Source organism: Lepus europaeus, chromosome 15, assembly GCF_033115175.1.
Source record: "Lepus europaeus isolate LE1 chromosome 15, mLepTim1.pri, whole genome shotgun sequence".
Classification (NCBI taxonomy): Eukaryota; Metazoa; Chordata; class Mammalia; order Lagomorpha; family Leporidae; genus Lepus; species Lepus europaeus.
Window position 1 is genome coordinate 812,589 of NC_084841.1, and position 21,089 is coordinate 833,677.

A 21,089-nucleotide genomic window follows, 5' to 3' on the forward strand; every position below is an offset into this window, starting at 1 on the left:
CACCACTGCCAACGCAGCCACGGAGGCTCCGCCAGGTCAAGTCACTTGGGGGTGTTGTGGGCCCCCCAGGATGACCTAACCCAGGCGGTCAGGGACGACTGGGCCCAGGCAAAACCACGAGACCCAGAAAAAGCCACTGTGACTGCCCAGGCCACCTGTGCCACCCAGAGACGCTGGGGCCATCATGGCCCTCTGTAGCTGCCCACGCCCCCAGGACCACAGCAACGGCACCATCTGTCACCACGCCCCCAAGGCCACAGCAACAGCACCATCTGTCGCCACGCCCCAAGACCACACAGGCAACAGCACCATCTGTCACCATGCTCCCAAGGACACACAGGCAACAGCACCATCTGTCACCACGCCCCCAGGACCACAGCAACGGCACCATCTGTCACCACGCCCCCAGGACCACACAGGCAACAGTACCATCTGTCACCACACCCCAGGTCCACACAGGCAACAGCACCATCTGTCACCACGCCCCCAAGGCCACAGCAACAGCACCCTCTGTCACCACGCCCCAGGACCACACAGGCAACAGCACCATCTGTCACCACGCCCCCAAGGCCACAGCAACAGCACCCTCTGTCGCCACGCCCCAGGTCCACAGACAACAGCACCATCTGTACCCACGCCCCAGGACCACACAGGCAACAGCACCATCTGTCACCACGCCCCAGGACCACACAGGCAACAGCACCATCTGTCACCACGCCCCAGGACCACACAGGCAACAGCACCATCTGTCGCCACGCCCCAGGACCACACAGGCAACAGCACCATCTGTCGCCACGTCCCAGAACCACACAGGCAACAGTACCCTCTGTAGCCACGCCCCAGGACCACAGACAACAGCACCATCTGTCACCACGCCCCCAAGGACACACAGGCAACAGCACATCTGTCGCCATGCTCCCAAGGACACACAGGCAACAGCACCATCTGTTGCCACGCCCCCAAGGCCACAGCAACAGCACCATCTGGGGCCACTCATGGCACTCAAGGCCACCCCAACCACACCCAAGCATCTAGGACTCCCAGGGCCACATAAGACCACCACAGCGGAGGTGGGAGTTTGGGCAGGAGTTTGGTTACGACAGGCTGTTAGGCACAGATCCTGTAGTGAGTGCTGGGCTTGGGTGGGGCAAGCAGGGTCAGGTGGGGGAGGGTGGGAGAGGCTGGAGGTGAGCAGGGTTAGCTGGGGTCAGGTGGGGGTGGGCAGGGTCAGGTGGGGTCAGGTGGGAGTGGGTGAGATTGAACAGGGTCAGGTGGGGGAGGGAGGTTGGGGGTGGGCAGGGTCAGGTGGGGGTGGGTAGGGGTGGGTGGGGGCGGGCAGGGTCAGGTGAGGTCAGGTGGGGTCAGGTGGGGGTGGGCAGGATCAGGTGGAGGTGGGTGAGGGAGGGTGGAGGTGGGTGAAGGAGGGTGGAGGTGGGCAGGGTCATGTGGGGAGGGTGGGAGTGGGCAGGGTCAGGTGGGAGAGTGGGGATGAGCAGGGTCAGGTGGGGGAGGACGGGGCGGGCAGGGTCAGGTGGGGTAGGGTGGAGGCGGGCAGGGTTAGGTGGGGGAGGGCAGGGGCGGGCAGGGTCAGGTGGGGTCAGGTGGGGGTGAGCAGGGTCATGTGGGGAGGGTGGGGGTGGGCGGGGGCAGGCAGGGTCAGACGGGTCAGGTGGGGAGGGTGTGGGAGGGTGGGGGAGGGGAGGGGAGGGGAGGGGTGAGCAGGGTCAGGTAGGGAAGGGTGGGGGAGGGCGGGGTCAGGTGGGTCTTCTTGCTCTTCGAGCTTCGGAGAAGCCATTTTCCACCCTGAGGGCGAGGGGGTGCTGCACGGTGTTCGTGTCAGACCAGGGGACCAGGAGTGCAGGTGCCCGGCCTTGGAGAAGATGCCGGGGGGACAGCCCCGGCGCCGTGGGGGACCTGCCAGCAGCCAGCCGGGAACGACCACGCGTGGTGACTCTCCAGAGTCCCTGGGTGTCGAGGGAAGCCTCGGGCTGACCACGGCGGCCCGTGGGAAAGCTTTGTGTGCGCGTGCTCAGCCTCTCGGGAGTTCTGATGGGATGCCGGCGGCCTGGACCCGGCTCCGGGAGGAGCGGCGGGCTTTGCGCTGGTCCCCCTGGACCCTGTGCTGTGTCCGCAGCCGGGCCAGGCTTTGCCTCCTCCCCAGCAGAGCCACCGTGGCTCCGAGGTGGGGCCGAGGCCCCTCCCCGTGATGCTGCCCGTGTGCCTGGTGAGGAGAGGGCTCCCCGGCAGGGTGGCTGCGAGCGTCTCATTTGTGGGGTCCTGGGCTCTCCAGGGCCTCAGAAGCTGCTGGACTGGCCCCTCAGGAGCCCCGCCGGCGTCCTCTGGCATGGCCGCAAACCCCAGCGACGTGCGTGGGGTCTCACTCACGGGAAGCCACCGCCCATCAGCCTGCCTAGGGCCACTCTCCAGCCTGACATGTGAACCAGGGGTGAGCCTGTCCAGGTAGGGGCCGTGCAGGATGCAGTCACCCAAGTTCCAGCCCAGCCACGGTCGGCGAAGGTGTGGCACCTGCCACACCCCTGCTGCAGCTGGCCCTGGCCGCCCGCACCTGCTCTGGAGCCCGACACGCACTGTCCATGGGAGCTCCTGCGACACCGCGAGACCCAGCCCCGCAGGCCAGCTTCCTATCCGTCACATGGTCTCTGCTCATCACAGCACGGGCGCGCCCCACAGAGCTCCCCGACACCTGCTGCAACACGGGGTGCAGGAAGCCAACTCCCCTGTTTCCTGTGATACCGGGCACGGGAGTGGCACTGGGTGCAGGGGAGAAGACGCCACGTGGGACCCCGGCGTCCCCTACGAGAGTGCCTGGGTGCAGGTCCCATCTCGGCCCGACCTCAGCTTCCCGCTCCCTGGGAGGCAGCAGGTGAGGGCCACCCACGCGGGAGACCTGGACAGAGTGAGTTCTGGGCTCCAGCTTTGGCCGGGCCCAGCTCTGGATGTTGGAGGCATTTGGGCAGTGAACCAGCAGATGGAAGATCTGTCTCTCAACTCCACAAAATTTGAAGCTAACATTAGTGACAAACGGAATGTCTCTCCTCGCCTGCTTCCCAGGAAGCTCAGAGCGGCACGCGGCACGCTCTGTTTCTTCGTGCTGGTCCTGTGTGTGTCTAAGTCACCTTTGTAGGAAGGAGAGTGTCCCAGACCACGCCAAACATCTACAAACCTGCAAAACATCGTAACTGCTTTTCATGCAACGCGACAGGCGGTGGCGCCCACAGCGCACACGGAACACGCAGCTCGTCTTTGGCCATGAAACCGCCTAGGGAGGAAGTCCTGCCAAGCCATGTGCTCCGCGGCCCCCTCTGCCGTCCACACAGCAGCACCCAGGGCGGCCCCCGTGGAGCAGCCCTTCTGGTCCCCGCGAAGGGCAGGAGAGAATTCCTCCCCTGCTGGTGTGGGCGTCCTTGGTGCCTGCCTGGACTGTGCGTGCGTGTGTGCGTGCGTGTGCGTGTGTGTGTGCACTCAAACCAGAGACAGTAAGGAAGAAGAGCTGTGGACAGACAGAGCACTCCCGCCTGCTGGCTCACTCCCCAGATGCTGGGCCAGGAGCTCCATCAGGTCTTCCCGTGGGTGGCAGGGGCCCAAATGCTCAGCCGTCATCGCGGGGCGCTGGGATTGGACGCAGGCACCCCAGTGTGGGACGCAGCTGCCAGGCCAAGGGCCCGCCCGCCTCACGCACAGTCTCCCTGGAAATCAGCATCACGCAGACGACACAGAACCGCACCAGGCAGGAAGCCGTCATCCAGGAATCGCGGCCCCGTCCACACAGACACAGAGGGCGAACCCGGCCTCCTGGTGGCTTCTCTTGGCTCTGCTGGCCGCTCACTGACCGACGCGGAGCAGCCTGGGCGGCTCTGACCAGATTCCGCCCTGGGGGCCCCATGCTGGCCCCCACACACAGACCCGTCTCGGACTGGAGCCGAGGCCCCTCACAGCTGCCCACTGCCTGCAGGCCGGGCAGTAACGTCGTGCCCCTGGTTCACCCAGGGACTCCGTCGGCACCTGGCGGCTTGGGGACAGCCGGACGGCGCGCTGGGCTCCCCGTGTCCCCCTCCCTCCTGCCGGCCCCAGCCCAGTCCCTGCTTGGAGAGGTCCACATCCTGGGGCTGGGCGTGGGGCCGAGTCAGGCGAGACGCAGGGCTCCAGAGCGGGCCAGGGGCCACATGCAGGAGGCGTCGCCATGGCTGGGGCTACCACAGGGCCATTCCTCTCCTACCCCCTCCCCGTCCGCTCCTCACCGCAGGGTCCGAGCCCCCGTGGCCACCCCGACCACAGCCCTGGTCAAAGCTCTCGCAGCAGCGACTTCCAGAATGAGTTGGGGCCCGCAGGCAGAGCCGAGAGGACACGGCTTATGTATCCGTGTCTCCAACAGCGAGCTAGGTTCGTGTGGCCGAGCCAGAGCCGCATGCAAGGAGAGGTGACGCATCTGGTCTGGCACCGGCGACCAGAGACCCCAGCGCCTTTAACGACCACGGCTCTCTGTGCTGGGATGAGCGACTGGCACAGCGTCCAGGCGAGTCCTCGAGCACTGACCTCCCCCAGCACAATGTGGCCCCCTGGACTCTGCCCGAGCCTCAGCCCTGCCCAGCAGGCCAGCGAGCAGAGCCAGGCCCCCCCGGCTCCAGGACGCCCTTCTCTGGGCAGCGTTGCCCCTCCCAGCACTGACACTGACCACATCTGGGGAGACCACTGGACACGCACTCTATTCCAGACACCACAATGACTGTCTAGGGCTCTGGGGAGATCTGGGCGGGCCCCAGGGTCATCTCACTGAGTGCTGGTTGTCGGGTGGGTCCCGCCCAGGACCCTGAGCCATTGCCTCCAGGGCGCGGTGTTGGCTCAGGGGCAGATGCCGAGCTCTGGGATCCAAGCCCACTGTGCTCCCTGCCAGGTGGCTTGCTTGGGCCCTGACACCCCCGGGGCTGGGCCCTCAACAGAGATGGCACATGGCGCTCCCAGGCCCCCGTGAGGACGGAGGGAGAACACCTGGAAGGGGTCAGTGCTAGGCGGGCACCTGGGCTCTCCAGTGCCGCTGCCTGGCATTAGTGGCCTCGAGGGCTCAATGAATAACTAGTAAGATGGACGAGTGACTGACAGCTGATGGGTGGATGACAGATGGTAGATAACGTATACATGGATGGTGACAGAGACACGAGTGACAGGCAGGTGATGGATGGGCAGAAAGACAAGGCACACAGACGGATGGATGATGGACAGGTGACGGACGGATCCCAGACTGACGGACAGATGGAACGCTACCTCATCCAGCGCTTGGACTCCCCGACAAGGCAGCACCACAGGTGAGCCTCGGGACGGCCTCACCTGGGGGCGGGGCAGTGTGCCCCAGTCCTGGACTCTGCAGGCCACTAGGGAGGGCCCCGGGCAGCAGCGTGGGGAGGTCGCGGCCGGCGCCCGAGGCCTGGGGGCCACATCCCTGCCAGGTTACCTTTCAGAAGGGGGCAGATCTTCCAGACGCCAGCAGCCCCTTCCCTGTTGAACTGCCCCAGGGCCAGCTCCATGTAAAACAGCGGCGTCCCGGCGATCACCATGAACAGCAGGTAGGGCACCAGGAAGGCACCTGTGGGCACAGCAGCGCCCGGCGCTCAGGGGCTGCCTCTCCTCACGTGGCTCGGGCCCAGCTGCCACCCTCCAGCAGGAGCCCAGGCTGGGTGCGCAGCCCCCACGGCAGGGCCCCGTGTTCCTCCTGACACCCCAGTGAGGACGCATGGACGCCCCGCCCCTCGGCCTGGCCCCGGGGGCTGCCCTCCCTCCGTATCCCCCGGGTCTGTGATGGGGGCAGCCTGGCCCCCACTCCCCAGGTCTCAGCCTGCAGAGCAGCCCCCACGGCAGGAGCTGTTCGCTGGCAGTGGCTGCTGCGGGGGGGGGGCGGGGGGGGGGCTCTGCTCCTCTTATTCCTGCCCCTCCCCCGGCACAGCTGGGGGTCTCTGTGTTCAGTCTCCGAATCCCCCTAACTGGACAGACACACCTCTGTTCTGGGGTGGGGAGGGGAGGCATGGAGACCCCTCAGCTCTCTTTGGGCACGGAGGCCTCAGTCTCCTCTCTCCGCTGGGATCCCCTGGGTGACTGCGGGGACCGGGCGGGGGATGGGAGGACCCAGGTGAGGCGGGAAATGAGCTCCCATTCACATGGCTTCCGGACGGACGGAGCTCTTCAGGGGACGCTGCCCGTCACCTCAGCTTTCGGCCCCAGCGCAGCCACAGCTGCAGAACTGGCTGAGCTCCGGCAGGGGCGGGGGCCGGGCAGCGGCGCAGTCCCAGGCAGCTGGCACCCTGTGCAAACTGGGGCCCCGGGGGCCACCGTTCCCTGAGAATTTTCCTTCCAAAGTGGGAGCAGCTCTGGAAACAGGGGAGCTGGGGCGCCTCTGCCCGCACCCACGTGTCCCGGCTTCCTGGCTCCCAACCTGGCTATAATGCAGGCCCAGAACCAGGACGCCCACGCGGGGACAGCTGCCCAGCCCCGCCGCCGCACACCTGGGGTCCAGGGGCACTCACCTCCGCCGTTTTTGTAGCACAGGTAGGGAAACCGCCAGACGTTGGCCAAGTCCACGGCGAAGCCGATGACGGAGAGGAGGAAGTCGATCTTCTTGCTCCAGGTCTCGCGCTCCGGAGCCTCCATGCGCGGCGGCCCGATGAGGGTGGAGTTGGTGAGCTGCACCCCATTGCGCTCCTTGACAAGTGTGAGCTCCACGCCCCGAGGGCCCGTGGCATTGGGCTCCTTAGCTGGGGCCACCGCGGCTGACACCGGTGCCACGGAGCACTTGCTCTTACTCATGGCCGACCTGCGGTCCCAGGATTCCACAGCTCTTCCCTCTTGGTCGGCAGCCCACGCGGGAAAGAAACAGAGAAAGCAGAGCCTTAGCAGCCCGGCCCTCGGTGCTGCGCCAGGAGCAGAGGCCCCGGCACTTCCTTCCCCTGTGGGGAAGAAACTGTTCCTGGGACTCAGAGCCAGGGCCAAGGGCAGCCGGAGACGCCAGTTCTCATGGGGGCTGGGATGGCCCACGGAGCCCGGCGCCCTCACCCCACACCCTGCGATGCTTGCTCGGCAATGACCGCAGATGGCGCTTCCAGGGTGTGGCTTTGCGCTCAAGGAGCCGCGCTCGCGAGGCTGGACCGCGGGCTCAGGTCTCTCCACACTCAGGAATGAGAGCCACGTTGCAGAACCAAACCCAGCCGCCTTGACAGTCTATACAAACGACCGTCACAACGCTCTCTTCAAAGAACGCCCGTACAATCACATCCCCGCAGCCCAGGGGCCCACCTGCGGGCGTGGATGCAGCACTGTGGCAGGCGCTCACCTGCGGCACAGGCCGCCTCCTGCACTGGCCACCCGAGCAGGCCACCTGCTTCCGGGTCACTGTCACGACGCCGGGGCAGCACAGTGTGGGGGCGGGGAAAGCAGCAGGTGGATTTACAGAATGGCGGCTTTGGACTCCAGCAGCGCTGTTCTTGCTACGCGCACACACATGTGCACACAGGTGTGCACACACACGCACACACCCCATGGGAAGCAGCAGCTCGCACGGGTCCCTTCCCTCGGCCTCACAGCTCTCTTGCCTGTTCACCGCTAGTGGCGACCCCAAGTTCTCACGGCAGCGCTGGGGCCGGTCTGCGGGGTCCGGGGGAGGAAGGAGCGGCAAACCCCAGGCTTCCCCCACCGCTTGGCCCTCCAAGGCGTGCCCCGCTCACCCCACGCGCCCCAGGCGCCTGAGCAGGTGCAGAAGGCGGCGCGGGCGTTGGCCCGGGACCCTCCTCGCCCCTCCTCGCCTCGAGCCTGGAAGCGCTGAGCCCACCACCGCGCCCCGCGCTTGCTCAACACCGGACGTGAAACCCCTCAGAGGGAAAATCATCCCGGCCGCATCTGGGGCGCTCCCCAGCCGCGCCGGGTCCGGCAAGGAGCGGCCGGGCTCGCCGACAGCGGCGGCGGCGGCCGAGGGCCCGCGCTGCACCCTCGCTCGGGCGCCGACCTCGGCTGCGGTCGGCCCCGCGCACCCCGACTCCCGACGACTTTCGGAGACTGCGCCTCCGACGGCTGCAGCCCCCACCCGGGGCGCCTCAGCCTTAGCCCGGGTCTGCGAGGGGGCGGCGAGGCACGGAGACCTCGGAGGGAGCGCCCGGCTTTACCTGCCCGCCCGACCGCGACGCTGCAGGCGCTGAGCTCCGCGAAGCCTCCGCTGGCTCTGGCTCGACCGGGCTGCGCGGTCGCCGCTTGGGCTCTTATCAGGTCGCGGGGTCCGCCCCGCCCGCCGTCGGGGGCGCCCCTCCGCCCTGGCTCCGCCTCCGCCCCGCCCCGGGCCGCGCCCCGCAACCCGCTCCGGGCACCCGGAGCGCTGGGAGGCTGCGGTGGCCCCTGCGTCCGGACCCTCACGGCCGAGCTGGGCGCTTTCCAGGCGGGAACAGTCTGGGTCTCCACCACCTCCGCCCGGCACACAGGCTCTGGCCTTCGGGGGGTCCAGGGCGCAAGCGTCCGAGCAAAGCCCGGGACTTGGAGACCCCGTAGGGAGCGCGGGGAACGGCGCCGGATCCCGCCGGGCAGAGCCCCAGCCGGTCACCCTCCTCGCTGTCCCCGCGGCTGCACCGACCCCTTCCCCCGCCGTTCCCTTCCCTGCAGCCGCCTCGCACACAGGACAATATCCCTCCACTCCACCCCTGCCGGCGGGCCGCGCCGGGGGACAGCAGTGGTGTCCCGGCCGCACCCCAGCCCTGTGGCTGCGACCCGGGTCTCTGGACCCCACTGTTCCGCCATGCCTCTTGTCAGGCGCCCGGGGTCTCAGGGTCACCAGGTACCCGCTGTCCGCAGGCACGCTGACTGCAGAGACGTGGGTACCTGGTGGTGCGCAGGCCCGCGGGTAGGGCCGGGGCCTCCACAGCGTCAGGGTGAGGAGCGAGCCCCCCGTCCGTGGCCACCTCCGGTGTGCACCGCTGGGAGCCAAGGGACTGCGGGCCCCACTGTCCGTGGCCACCTCCGGTGTGCACCGCTGGGAGCCAAGGGGCTGCGGGTGGGAGGCCAAGGGGACGCGCACCTCCCTGGGTGGAGACCCAGGCAAGACGCAGGAAGCCCAGGTCCAGCGCAGCCGCTGGGGAGGTGAGCAAACCCACGCAGCCACCTGCCCTCCGCCACCCCATACCCTTTGCTTTCCCACTGCCCGTGGGCCCTCGAGGCTGGAAGGATCCCTGGCCCCGCGGCCGTCAGCCCGGCCTGCACCCCTGTGCAACAAGCAGGGAAAGTGTCCCTTCACGCTCCTGGCGCCAGGGCCTCGGACTCCCCACTCCCGCTGTGCCCCGCCCCCGTGGCCTCCCTGCTCCTCCCGCCGGTGCCCACGTCCCGGCTGCTGCCCAGGGCTGGCCGCTGCCTAAACCCCGGAGCTGCTCAGGCTGAGAAGGAGCAGAAAGGAGGGGGTGGTCACGGGGCCTCTCCGTCCACCGGGCCGCCATGAAACACGCACCGGGGCTAAGACCGCGTTTGGTTCTCACCGTCTGCAGCCCGAGGTCCAAGGCGCAAGATTCCGTGCGCGCTGAGGGGCAGCTTCCGGGAGCTTCCTGCGTCCGTGGCCCCGAGCGCCTACCTCCTGACGCTGTCACGTGGGGCGGCTGTCATAGGTGGGTCTATGACCACGTGCCCTGGACTCTGAAAGGCGCCCACTGGCATGGAGTGAGGCCGCCAGGAGCCCGCAACAGCATCGGCCAAGGGAAAGGCCTGCGGGTGGCTCGGCACTCGTTCCGATGGGGGGCGAGGGCTGGTGGCTGTACTTCTGCGAAAAAAAGGCGCGCAGAGGGGCTGGGAGCCGAGCAGGAGTGCAGGGCAGGGCTGAGGGGGGAAGGGACACACGTGCAACACGCAGGCAGGCAGTGCGCCGGCCAGGCATGCCACGCATGACCCCGCTCCTGCAGCTGGCAGGCCAGAGGGGACCGCCCGCCGCCACCCTGACTTCTGCCGGCCCCTTTCCCAGGGCGAAGGAGCCGTGGGCATTCTCGGATGGCCGCAGGGCCTCCAGGTGACAGACACAGAGCCCCAGACCCCTGGGTCTCCGTCCTCCCAGCACGGGACCCTCCCTGGGCCTGCTCAGGCGGATCCAGGGTGGCTGTGAGCTGATTAAAGCTGACTGGACGGCCGACCTCTGCTTGCCGGGAACTTGGGCCTAAATGCCAAGCCAGCCGTATCCCGGGCACTGCTGCCTGGCCGTGTTGGCCCAGAGCCGCGGATGGACAGCCTGTGGCTGCCGGCTGCTGCTGTGTGGGGGCCCCACGCTGGGCACCGCCCACTGGGAGGCCCGTGTGCTCCCCCCACCTTCCAGAGGATGGGGGCTGTGTGCTGGGGTCAGGCCTCAGCTGCAGAACCCCCCCGGAGGCTGAGGCTGGGGGCAGTAGCGCAGGTTCTGCGTGAGCCCCCAGAAGCTGTGTTTGGGGTCAGGCGGTTTGGGGGCGTGGTTGTCAGAAAGCTCCCCCAGCCGCCCCCTGCCTGTGCCATCACAGGACGGTGGGAGGGGGCTCCGACCCTGACTGCTCAGTGGTGTGGCCAGGCAACATGGCATGGTCAGGGCGATCCGGGCTGCCCTGGAGCTGGCCCCTCTGGCCTCACGTGGTCAGCCCACCCTAGGCCTGCAGGTAAGGGTGGCTTCTGTCCTGGGGTGCAGGGACTGTGGAGGTGAGGACGGACACAGGGTGATGGGTCAGCGCCGGGCCGGGAGTGTGGGGACAGGGCCGGCCGCAGTGGGCAGTGCTGGGCTCCTGTGCCCTCCCGCGCCTACCCCCAGGAGGCCCTGGGCTCCCTCCTGACCCTGTAAGGGCAGGCTGCTCCCGTCCTGGTTCTTCTGCTGGCTGGTGTGGTCCCCCACCGGCTCTGCGGGGGGCGGTGAGGCAGAGGCCGCAGGAGGGTGGGGCCCAGGGCTGTGGGTGCACTCCTCCCACCCCGCAGACCGGCTGCAAGCCCTCGGGATCTGCCCTGCCATCGGTCCTGTCTGCTGGGTTGATGCCGACACCACATCCCCACAGCAGTGCCCAAACCCACAGGGGAGGAGGGAGGAACGCCTTTTGTCCAGGAGCCTGGGGAGCTGAGGGGGCAGAGCCGGGACCCCCGCCCTGTGATCTAGCCATGCCTCGCCTCCACTGCTTCTGCCGCCAGACCTCCAAGTGGCTTCAACCCTGCAGCCACGCTGAGATCCCTCGTCTCTGATGCACCCGGAGCTTCCGATCCAGGCAAGATCTCTGTTACTTATTTTCATTTGTTTTCATTTATTTGAAAGGGAGAGAGAGAGAGAGAGAGAGAGAGAGAGAGGTCTGCTATTCGCTGGTTCTCTCCCCAAATGCTCCAACAGCTGGGGCTGGGCCAGGCTGAAGTCAGAAGCCAGGGGCTCCATCCACATCTCCCACGTGGGTGACAAAGACCCGAGCACCTGGGTCACCTTCCTCTGCTTACCCAGGCCCTTCACAGGAAGCTGGACGGAAGCAGAGTGCGGGCTCCGGTGTGGGATGCTGGCTCCGGGCTCCGGTGTGGGGTGTGGGATGCTGGCTCCGGGCTCAGGTGTGGGGTGTGGGATGCTGGCTCCGGGCTCAGGTGTGGGGTGTGGGATGCTGGCTCCGGGCTCCGGTGTGAGATGTGGGATGCTGGCTCTGGGCTCCGGTGTGGGGTGTGGGATGCTGGCTCCGGTGTGGGGTGTGGGATGCTGGCTCCGGGCTCCGGTGTGGGGTGTGGGATGCTGGCTCCGGGCTCCGGTGTGGGGTGTGGGATGCTGGCTCCGGGCTCCGGTGTGGGGTGTGGGATGCTGGCTCTGGGCTCCGGTGTGGGATGCTGGCTCCGGGCTCTGGTGTGGGGTGTGGGATGCTGGCTCTGGGCTCCGGTGTGGGATGCTGGCTCCGGGCTCTGGTGTGGGATGCTGGCTCCAGGCTCAGGTGTGGGATGCTGGCTCCGGGCTCGGGTGTGGGGTGTGGGATGCTGGCTCCGGGCTCGGGTGTGGGGTGTGGGATGCTGGCTCCGGGCTCCGGTGTGGGGTGTGGGATGCTGGCTCCGGGCTCGGGTGTGGGGTGTGGGATGCTGGCTCCGGGCTCGGGTGTGGGGTGTGGGATGCTGGCTCCGGGCTCGGGTGTGGGGTGTGGGATGCTGGCTCTGGGCTCGGGTGTGGGGTGTGGGATGCTGGCTTCGCAAGCAGTAGCTGAACCCAGGCTCCTCAACACCAGACTCCAGGATATGCTTTTCTTTAACGATTGCCTGTTTTCTCCCTGGCTGCTTTCCTATGCACAGACCAGGAGAGCCATCGTCGGTCTCGCTGTTTGGCGCTGGTTGTGCATCAGCTGCCCTGCGGGAGTGCACACACCGACCTGGCCAGGGCACACTTTGGGAGGGCCACCCCAGGGGCCGGCGGGGACACCAGACACGGAGGCCAAGCCGCGCTAATTCCAGGCCTTTCAGAGCCACCCGGTACAGCCAGGGGCTCAGCGAGGTCACTCCGCATTGTGTCCCCAGTCTGGAATGCGGCTCAGCGTCCGCTCAGCATCTGCCAGAACCCAGGCCCGCAGCGCCCAGCCAAGCCCTCAGGACCGCGACTGCCCAGCCAAGCCCTCAGGACCGCGACTGCCCAGCCAAGCCCTCAGGACCGCGACTGCCCAGCCAAGCCCTCAGGACCGCGACTGCCCAGCCAAGCCCTCAGGACCACGACTGCCCAGCAAAATGCCCTGCGGGCCGGCGAGCGGAGGAGGGGCGAGGCGGCGGGGCGCGCACTGAGGTCCTGGGGGCTGGGGCGCGCCTGGGCCTCTCCAGAGGGGCAGGGGGGGTCTCAGCTGCCGGGGCGCAGGCGCCGGTGCCCGACTGCCCAGCCAGGGGCGGGGAGCTGCTGTCCCTTCCCGCGTGGCGGCCCCCAGGACTCCAGCCCCCCCCCCCCACGAGCCGTCCCCGCCGCCTGGTCCCCTGGGCCTGCACCGCCTCCACCCCCACCCCTGGCTTGGTCTCTGCACTGCGACGTCCCAGGTGCTCGCGTCAGACCCTGGAGAGCTGGGGAAGGAGAAAACAGTGGCCTCGCCGACGCCACGCCGGTCCCAGGTCTAGGCTCGCCGACGCCACGCCGGTCCCAGGTCTAGGAGGGCACAGAGCGCGAGACCGCGGATAGGAAGGAAGGTTCTGGAACGTGGCATCTTCCCGCTCGTCCCGGGCACGGGGCAGGGAGGGTCTGCGGCCGCCAGGACCCAGAGCGGCTCTGAACACTCGCCGAAATCAATTCCGTGTCCGCAAGTGCGGGACCCGGGCCAGGCCCTGCATGCGCAGGGGTCTCTGCGAGACCGGGTCTCGGCCCAGGGTGCGCGCGGGGGGCTCGCCGGGACCCGGGCCGTCCCAGGTGCTCTGGGATCTCTGTGGGACCCGGCCTCACCTGGGGGGTCCCGAGGGCTGAGAACCCGCGTTCCCAACGGCTCCCTGGAGACCCGCCGGGGCGGTCCCAGCTGCAGATTCTGTCCGCGGCGGCCCGGGCGCCCGACCTAGCGGCCGCAGGGTGGCCCGCAGCCGCGCTGCGAGAGGCCCCGCACGTCCTGGGCACAACGACCCAGCGCAGGCGCCTCCCTCCTCAGGGGCTGCCTGGGGGTCTCAGGACCTCGGCCCCTCCAGCCACACCCATGGGCGGGGGGTGGGCAAGTGAGCAGGTGCGCCAGCTCCTGGGGTCAGGGACCCTGTGTAGCTGCAGCGCTCACCAGCTGAATCCGTGGCTGATATTTTTTAAAGGTTTATTTGTTTACTTGAAAGGCAGAGTTATGGAGAGGGAGAGGGAGGGAGGGAGAGAGCCGGTGCTTCCATTTGATGGGTCACTCCCCAAATGGCCGCAACAACCAGGATGGTCCAGGCCCAGGCCAGGAGCCTGGAGCTCCGCCGGGGTCTCCCAGGCGGCTGCAGGGGCCCCAGGACTGCAGCACCGCCCCACTTCGGATCTATCTCCCTGCTCCCAACAGCAATGCCCGGAGGCCACGGACAACAAAAGCCAGGCTGCACTCGCCTCCTGACTCCTGGTTCCTTCCCCGGATCTGGGATTTTTTTTTTTTTCAAGATTTATTTTATTTATTTGAAAGACAGAGTTACAGAGTGAAGTAGAGACAGAGACAGAGAGAGATCCTTCATCCGCTGGTTCACTCCCCAGATGGCCGCAACAGCTGGAGCTGCGCCGATCTGAAGCCAGGAGCCAGGAGCTTCCTCCAGGTCTCCCACGTGGGTGCAGGGGCCCAAGGCCTTGGGCCATCTTCTGCTGCTTTCCCAGGCCATAGCAGAGAGCTGGATCGGAAGAGGAGCAGCTGGGACTAGAACCGGTGCCCATATGGGATGCTGGCACTGCAGGTGGCAGCTTAACCCACTGTGCCACAACACTGGCCCCTATTTTTCTTTTCTTTAAAAAAATTATTTAAGGCATGGGAGAGATTTTTCCATCCACTGGTTCGTTCTCCAAATCCATCTAACAGCCAGGGCTGGGCCAGCCCAAAGCCAGGAGCCCAGGGCTGGTGGGGTCTCCCGTGTGCACAGCAGGGTCCCAAGTACTTGAACCATCAGGCCCCCCTGCCCCCGGGTGTGCACCAGCAGGAAGCTGAGCTCCGCAGTGGACCAGGACTAGAGCCAGACTTCCTGGCACGGGACGCAGGTGTCCCTCGTGCCGGCTTACCCACTGCACCACACTCCCGCCCCCGGTAGGTGGTGTTTTGAGGAGCAGGAGTTGTGAATTTTGATAAAGTCTGGTATATCAATGTTTCTTTTTATAGACCCTACCTTTAGTGTTGCATTGAAGAAATCCTTCCTGGGGCCGGCGCTGTGACGTAGCAGGTAAAGCCACTGCCTATGATGCCGGCATACCATATGGGCGCAGGTTCGAGTCCTGGCTACTCCACTTCCCATCCAGCTCCCTGCTAATGGCCTGGGACAGCAGTGGAGGATGGCCCAAGTGCTTGGGGCCCTGCACCTGCGTGGGAGACCTGGAAGAAGCTCCTGGCTCCTGGCTCCTGGCTTCAGCCTGGCCCAGCTCCAGCTGTTGTGGCCATTTGGGGAGTGAACCAGCAGACAGAAGACCTCTCTCTCCTTCTCTCTCTCTGTAACTCTGCCTTCAAACAAATCTTTAAAAAAAAACAAAAAAAAAAAAAAAACAAAAAACTTTACCTACCTGAATATCACAATTTTTCTCTAAAATTTCCAGGAGTGTAGATTACACATTAGCGTGTGCTGTCTGTTTTAAAGCCACGAGGTGAGACGTGTGGCCAAGTTCGTTTTCCCACCTGCGGGCCCAGGTGTCCCAGCGCTGCCTGCTGAGGGTCCCCTCCCCCCACTCGCTCGGCACTTCTGGAAAAGCCGGCTGGGCCGCACGCACCGTGGACTTCTGGCCTCATTGATTCTGATGCCGAGACCATGGATGGAACTGTGCCCCTCCCCCCATCACAGCCTGAGCCCTCACCCCAGGGGCCGCCGGGGCCGACTGGGGCTGCGTGGGGTCCTCAGGGGAGCCCCAGTATGATAGGACTGTGGCCTTGTGGGACGGGGAGGCGGCCGGCGGAGAGCAGGAGGAGGCCCTCGGCAGCCCCCTGCCTGTGGGTCCCGGCAACCGTCAGTCACAAGCTTTGTCCCCTCCCAGCTGTCCTGGCCGTCTGGGCCCTCCGCGCCCGAGTGCCTGCGGGGTTTGTCCTGGGTTTGTCGGGGGGGGGGGCTGCTGCCGCCCGCACTCGGTGCCGGAGGCTCCTTTCCCCGAGTTCTGCCTTAGCTGCGTCTCACGGAGTTGGATATATCAAATTTTTATTTAAAGATCCTTTTTTTTTATATTTTAATTGAAAGTCAGAGAGACAGGGACAGAGATGGCTCTCCCATCTGCTGGTCACTCCCCAGACGGCTGCACAGTCAGAGCTGGGCCGAGCCGGAGCCAGGGGCCGGGAGCCCCGTCCAGGTCTCCCGCAGGGGCAGGGGTGACGGGGCCCAAGCAGGGAGCCGCCGCCTGCTTCCCGGTGCGGTAGCAGGGAGCTGCCCTGGAAGCGGAGCGGCCGGGGCCGGAGTCGGCGCGCAGCGCAGCGCCTGCCCCTCGCGTTCTCATTTTCATTGCATGCAAAACACTTCTCAATTTCCCTTTTGATATTTTCTTTGACCTACTGTTATTTAGATATGCAATTAGCTTCCAAATATTTGAGGATTTTTCTGAACATATGAATGCTTCCTTATTTTTTTCAGATACATAGCTTGTATTGATATCAGATTTGTTTGCCTTTATTAGCGAGCCGAGTTTATAGCACTTGAATCGCTTAAAATTCACTGCGGCTTGCGATCTGCGCAGAGCGTCCACCGTCCCGGCAAACCTCGTGTGCTCGGCTATTATTGGCAGCGCCGCTGTGCAAACACCCAGCAGCCGCGCCTGCAGCCGGCTTTGCCCGCCGGCTGCGTCCCTGGGGGCCCCTGCGTATTTGCCCTGCTGCCGGGGAAGAGTGCTTAAGTCCCGCGGTGCGATCGCGCGGCCTGCTCTGTTTGCGCTTGCAATCCTGCCTGCCTTTGCTGGATGCATTTGGAAGCTCCGTTTTGGGCACATGAATATTTGGCCTGCTTTGTCCCCGCGCTGGTGAGCCGGCTCCCTCGTCAGGAGATGACCTTGTGCGACGGGCTCGCGGTCCGCTCAGACACGGAGCAGTCGCTGGGCCTCCTCTGCCCCGTGAGCCTCCCCGCCTGGCCCGGCTGGGTCTGCACAGGCACCGGCGTGGCTGGGCCCCGCCTTGTGGCCACGCTGACGATCTCCGCTTCGTGACCGGGGTGCCGGGACCGTCCCCGGTGCGCTGCGTGCCGTCCGCTTGTCCACTGCGTGCTGTCCCCGTGCCCCGACATCTCCCGGTTGAGGGGTCTCCATTTTATGCCACTGCCCCCTGCTTTGCTGGGTTTGGCAGGCTGTCTCATGGCTGCCTTAGTGTGTAGCCTGCGTGCCCAGCTTGTCCGTCTGCCTTTACAGGACACTGGCCCTCACGCGGCCTGAGAACTTGACCGCGTAGCTGTCTGGGCTTTCGCAGCCCCGGGAGGCGCCATTGCTTTGCTTCGGGTCCACAGTCCCCTCTGCCAGGTCTGGGATCCAGGTGTGTGCCGGTGTCGCCGACCTCTGCGGGAGCGGGGCCAGCACCACCTGCATGGCGGACTCATTCTGTCAGCTTCCGTCTCTGAAAACGCCTGCGTTTTGCCATCTGAAACACATTCCTGGGTGGGCGCTGTGGCGGAGTGGGCGAAGCCACGGCCTGCAGCTTGGCATCCCCTGAGGGCGCCGGTTCGAGTCCTGGCTGCTCCACTTCCTATCCAGCTCTCTGCTGTGGCCTGGGAAAGCAGTGGAGGATGGCCCAAGTGCTTGGGCCCCTGCACCCGCATGGGAGACCTGGAAGAAGCTCCTGGCTCCGGCCTGGCCCAGCCCTGGCCATTGCGGCCATCTTTCGGGAGTGAACCAGCAGAGGGAAGACCTCCCCCTCTTCCTCTCCCTCTCCCTGTAACTCTGAAAATCAATCTTTAAAAAGCTGTTCTTTTTTTTTTTTTTTTTTTTTTTTTGACAGGCAGAGTGGACAGTGAGAGAGAGACAGAGAGAAAGGTCTTCCTTTTGCCGTTGGTTCACCCTCCAATGGCCGCCGCGGTAGCGCGCTGCGGCCGGCGCACCGCGCTGTTCCGATGGCAGGAGCCAGGTGCTTCTCCTGGTCTCCCATGGGGTGCAGAGCCCAAGGACTTGGGCCATCCTCCACTGCACTCCCTGGCCACAGCAGAGAGCTGGCCTGGAAGAGGGGCAACCGGGACAGGATCGGTGCCCTGACCGGGACTAGAACCCGGTGTGCCGGCGCCGCAAGGCGGAGGATTAGCCTGTGGAGCCACGGCGCCGGCAAAAAGCTGTTCTTGCTGGGCAGGGGCGTCTGGGCGGAGGCCTGCACCGTTGCTGCGAGCAGCCGCTGCTTCCCGCCTGTGCCGGTGCCGGTGCCGGTGGCGTCGGGTTCCTCTCCAGCGCGGTTCTCAGCACCGGGGTGGGGGCTGTCGCGGTGTCGCCTCCTCCCTGCTGCTTCTGCCAAGTCGCTCGCTCCACGGTGGCTCCGCAGAGCAGGCTGCGCGGCTCCTCCTTCAGACGCCGGCCCTGCCCCGTGTGAGGAGCCCCGCGGCCCGCACAGCGGGTCTGCGCCTTGGTCCACCTGCGCCTGCTGCGGCTCTCCCTCTGCGGCTCCTGCCTCAGGACCCTTCGTGCTCAGGGCCGCCCGCTGGCTCCGAGTGGCGCCGGGCAGCACAGCAGGCTTCTGTGGACGGAGGGAGACGCCGCTGTGCTTGTACCCTTCTGCAGCCCGGGAGCCACTGGATCCAGACGTCACGGGTTTCCCGTGGAGTGGCGGACGCGAACACATAGGGGCCACACCTGCTGCCTCCCAGGGCGCCAGGACTTGAACCACGGCCCAGGCGCCGGCTCCCAGTGGACGTGGGATGCATGGCGAGCGCGGTCAGAGTTGGCCACTTCGCTCGCGATGTGGACGATCCGACCTTTGCTTTCCTCTCGCTGCTTTCCTGTATGTTAGAATTCTGCCTCTTCGCTTTTGTTTCCTCTGGGGGCTTCCGATGCCCAGGGGAGGCCTTGAAATCACATCGGCCCTTCACGCAGAGCCCGTGGCCGCCCTCCTGTTTCTGGAAAGTTCCTCCCGGCAGAGTGCTCGCGTGAGTGCTGCCCTCCGTCCCCACCCCCATCCGTCTCCCCGCATCCACTCTCGCGGGCCTTGCCCTGTTTTGTCGTGTTTCCTCTGCTGTTTCCGGGCCTTTCGGTGCCCGAGATTGGAGATTTAGAAAAATCCTGGGCGCTGCGCTGTCGCTTTCACGGCCCCTCCCTGCTGAGTCACAGGTGACAGATAACTAGGCGTTGTCCCGAAGGTTGCCTAAGTGTGGTCTCCTTCTCCCACGTTTCACTGGGGTTACACGTCACACGTACCGGGGACCCCGTGGACGCTGGCCACTCCTTGCCCCGGCCGGCTGCACCTCCTTTGTGGAACAATTCCCAGAGCTGCATGGGAGGACGCGTGGGGCCCAGGGGTCAGCCATGCAGAACCGGCCAACACCAGTGACCTGGGCCGATGTGGTGGTCACAGGGCCCAGGGCTTAGCCCCCAGTATGGCGCTCTTTACGGGAGGGGGACACAAGCCCCCAAGGCAGGTTGGTCCTACTGGGCCCCACTGCTGGGGGCTGTCCCCATGGTAACACACTTATTCCGGATGCAACCTGTCTGCTTTGTGCCAAGACCGTCAATGATTGGCGAACTTGCTCCCTACTGCCCAGCCCTGACCACAGGGCCAAGGGACCAACTTACAGCAAAGGAAGCAGCAACAGGTGCACAGGCCCCTGCCCTCCCCATCCCTGCCATACCCAGGCTGCTGGGACTACAGGTGCACAGGGCCCTGCCCTCCCCACCCCTGCCATACCCAGGCTGCTGGGACTACAGGTGCACAGGCTCCTGCCCTCCCCACCCCTCCCCCCATCACCCAGGCTGCTGGGACTACAGGTGCACAGGGCCCTGCCCTCCTCCCCCCTCCCTGTCACCCAGGCTGCTGGGACTACAGGTGCACAGGCCCCTGCCCTTCCCCCCCTCCCCCATCACCCAGGCTGCTGGGACTACAGGTGCACAGGCCCCTGCCCTCCTCCCCCCTCCCCCATCACCCAGGCTGCTGGGACTACAGGTACACAGGCCCCTGCCCTCCTCCCCACTCCCCACTCCCCCAGGCTGCTGGGACTACAGGTGCACAGGCCCCTGCCCTCCCCCCTCCCCCCTCCCCCAGGCTGCTGTGAGTTGACAGTTTGCATGCTGCCTCGCAGATGGATCCAGGAGAGGCTCCTCTGTTAGGGGCAGAGGTTCCTGTGGGGCTGCCTGGGCCGTGGCTCCCCTCTACCTGCCTGGCCCATCACGGCTCTGGTCCCACTGGCCAGGGCAGCAGGAGGGGGCCGACAAGAAGACACAGCACCCCTGCCTGGCTTGTCCCCTCTTCCCTGAGCCACGTGACTGCGCGGGCATCGTGGCAGGGACACTGACCTGCCCCGGGGCGGGGAGCACGCCTACGTGGCCACCCGGCGTGGGCAGGCATCGTCTCCTCTGCCACACCAGGCTCGTCCCGCTCCTGAGGACGGAGCCCTCCCGGCGCCCACGCTGTTGCCTGCTCCTGCGGGGTGGGCGGGAACCAGGGCTGCCCCTCCCGCTCGAGATCGGTGAAGCGAATGGGAGCCCCCCCCCCAATCTGGGAAGCAAAGTGCTGGCCGCCCGGGAGGGGTCTGATGCCGGCCCGGAAGCTGGGCTGGGCAGACGGAGCAGCAGGGGTGACCCCCGCCCTGTCCTCGGGGGCCCAGCGCGTGCTGAGGAGAGGGGCTGCGACCCACGGGCTGCTCGGGGGGGGGGGGGCAGGGGGGGTGGAGGAGAACGCCCCTGCCCGCAGCAAAATGGGCCGCAGGGAAGCGGAGGCGTGGGCGGCGCTGGCCACTCGCAGCCCCTCCTCCCGGGGACTTCTGGTCGGGCCTGGCGTCCGGGGAGGACATTGGGGACCCCCTTTCTGGGGGCGGCACCGGAGCGCTGTGCTTGTCCGAGCGGCCCCGCTCTGTTGGAGCGGTGGAGCCGGGGACTCGGGGGTGGGGGTCCCCCGCTGCGCCCCAACACGAGCCCCAGCACGTGTTTAAAGCAAACTCGGAGCAACCAACGGCCACATGCGCCCGCCGCCGGCTGCGGGATCAGAATGTTCCAGAAGGTCTCGGCCAGTGGCAGGAGCCACTCGGCCTCTCCCACGCGGGCTCCCGGCGGCCTGGCTTGTCTGGTGCCGCCCGGCGAACGCGGCGCGAAGAAAACACGCCCTCCAGTACCAAATCTCCCGTTTATTGAACCCCCGGCCGCGGTGGGGGCGGCCCTCAGGAGGGGCAAGCATCCGCTCCGAGTCCGGCCGTCAGGGACGCGGCGCCGCCGGCCCCGTCATCGGCCGAGCGCGGGGCCTCTCGGCTCGCTGGCCTCCGTCACTGGCCGCTCCGCTCCCCGCGGGAACCCCGACTCCGTGTCCGGGCCCGAGCGGGCCAAGCGGACACGCAGCCGCCCGCCCGCC

General features: G+C 66.4%; 1 protein-coding gene across 1 annotated transcript in view; it reads right to left on the bottom strand.

Annotated features, from left to right (window-relative positions):
- The window catches only part of SLC6A3 (solute carrier family 6 member 3), a 30,047-nt gene extending 23,234 nt beyond the window's left edge, over nt 1-6,813 (bottom strand). Inside the window, exons 1-2 of the mRNA XM_062211913.1 lie at nt 6,534-6,813; nt 5,468-5,599 (exon numbers count right to left, since the gene is read on the bottom strand). Of these exons, the coding sequence (XP_062067897.1) occupies nt 5,468-5,599; nt 6,534-6,813 (412 nt within the window). The remainder of the gene's footprint in view (nt 1-5,467; nt 5,600-6,533) is intronic.
- Nucleotides 6,814-21,089: the final 14,276 nt, after the last annotated feature.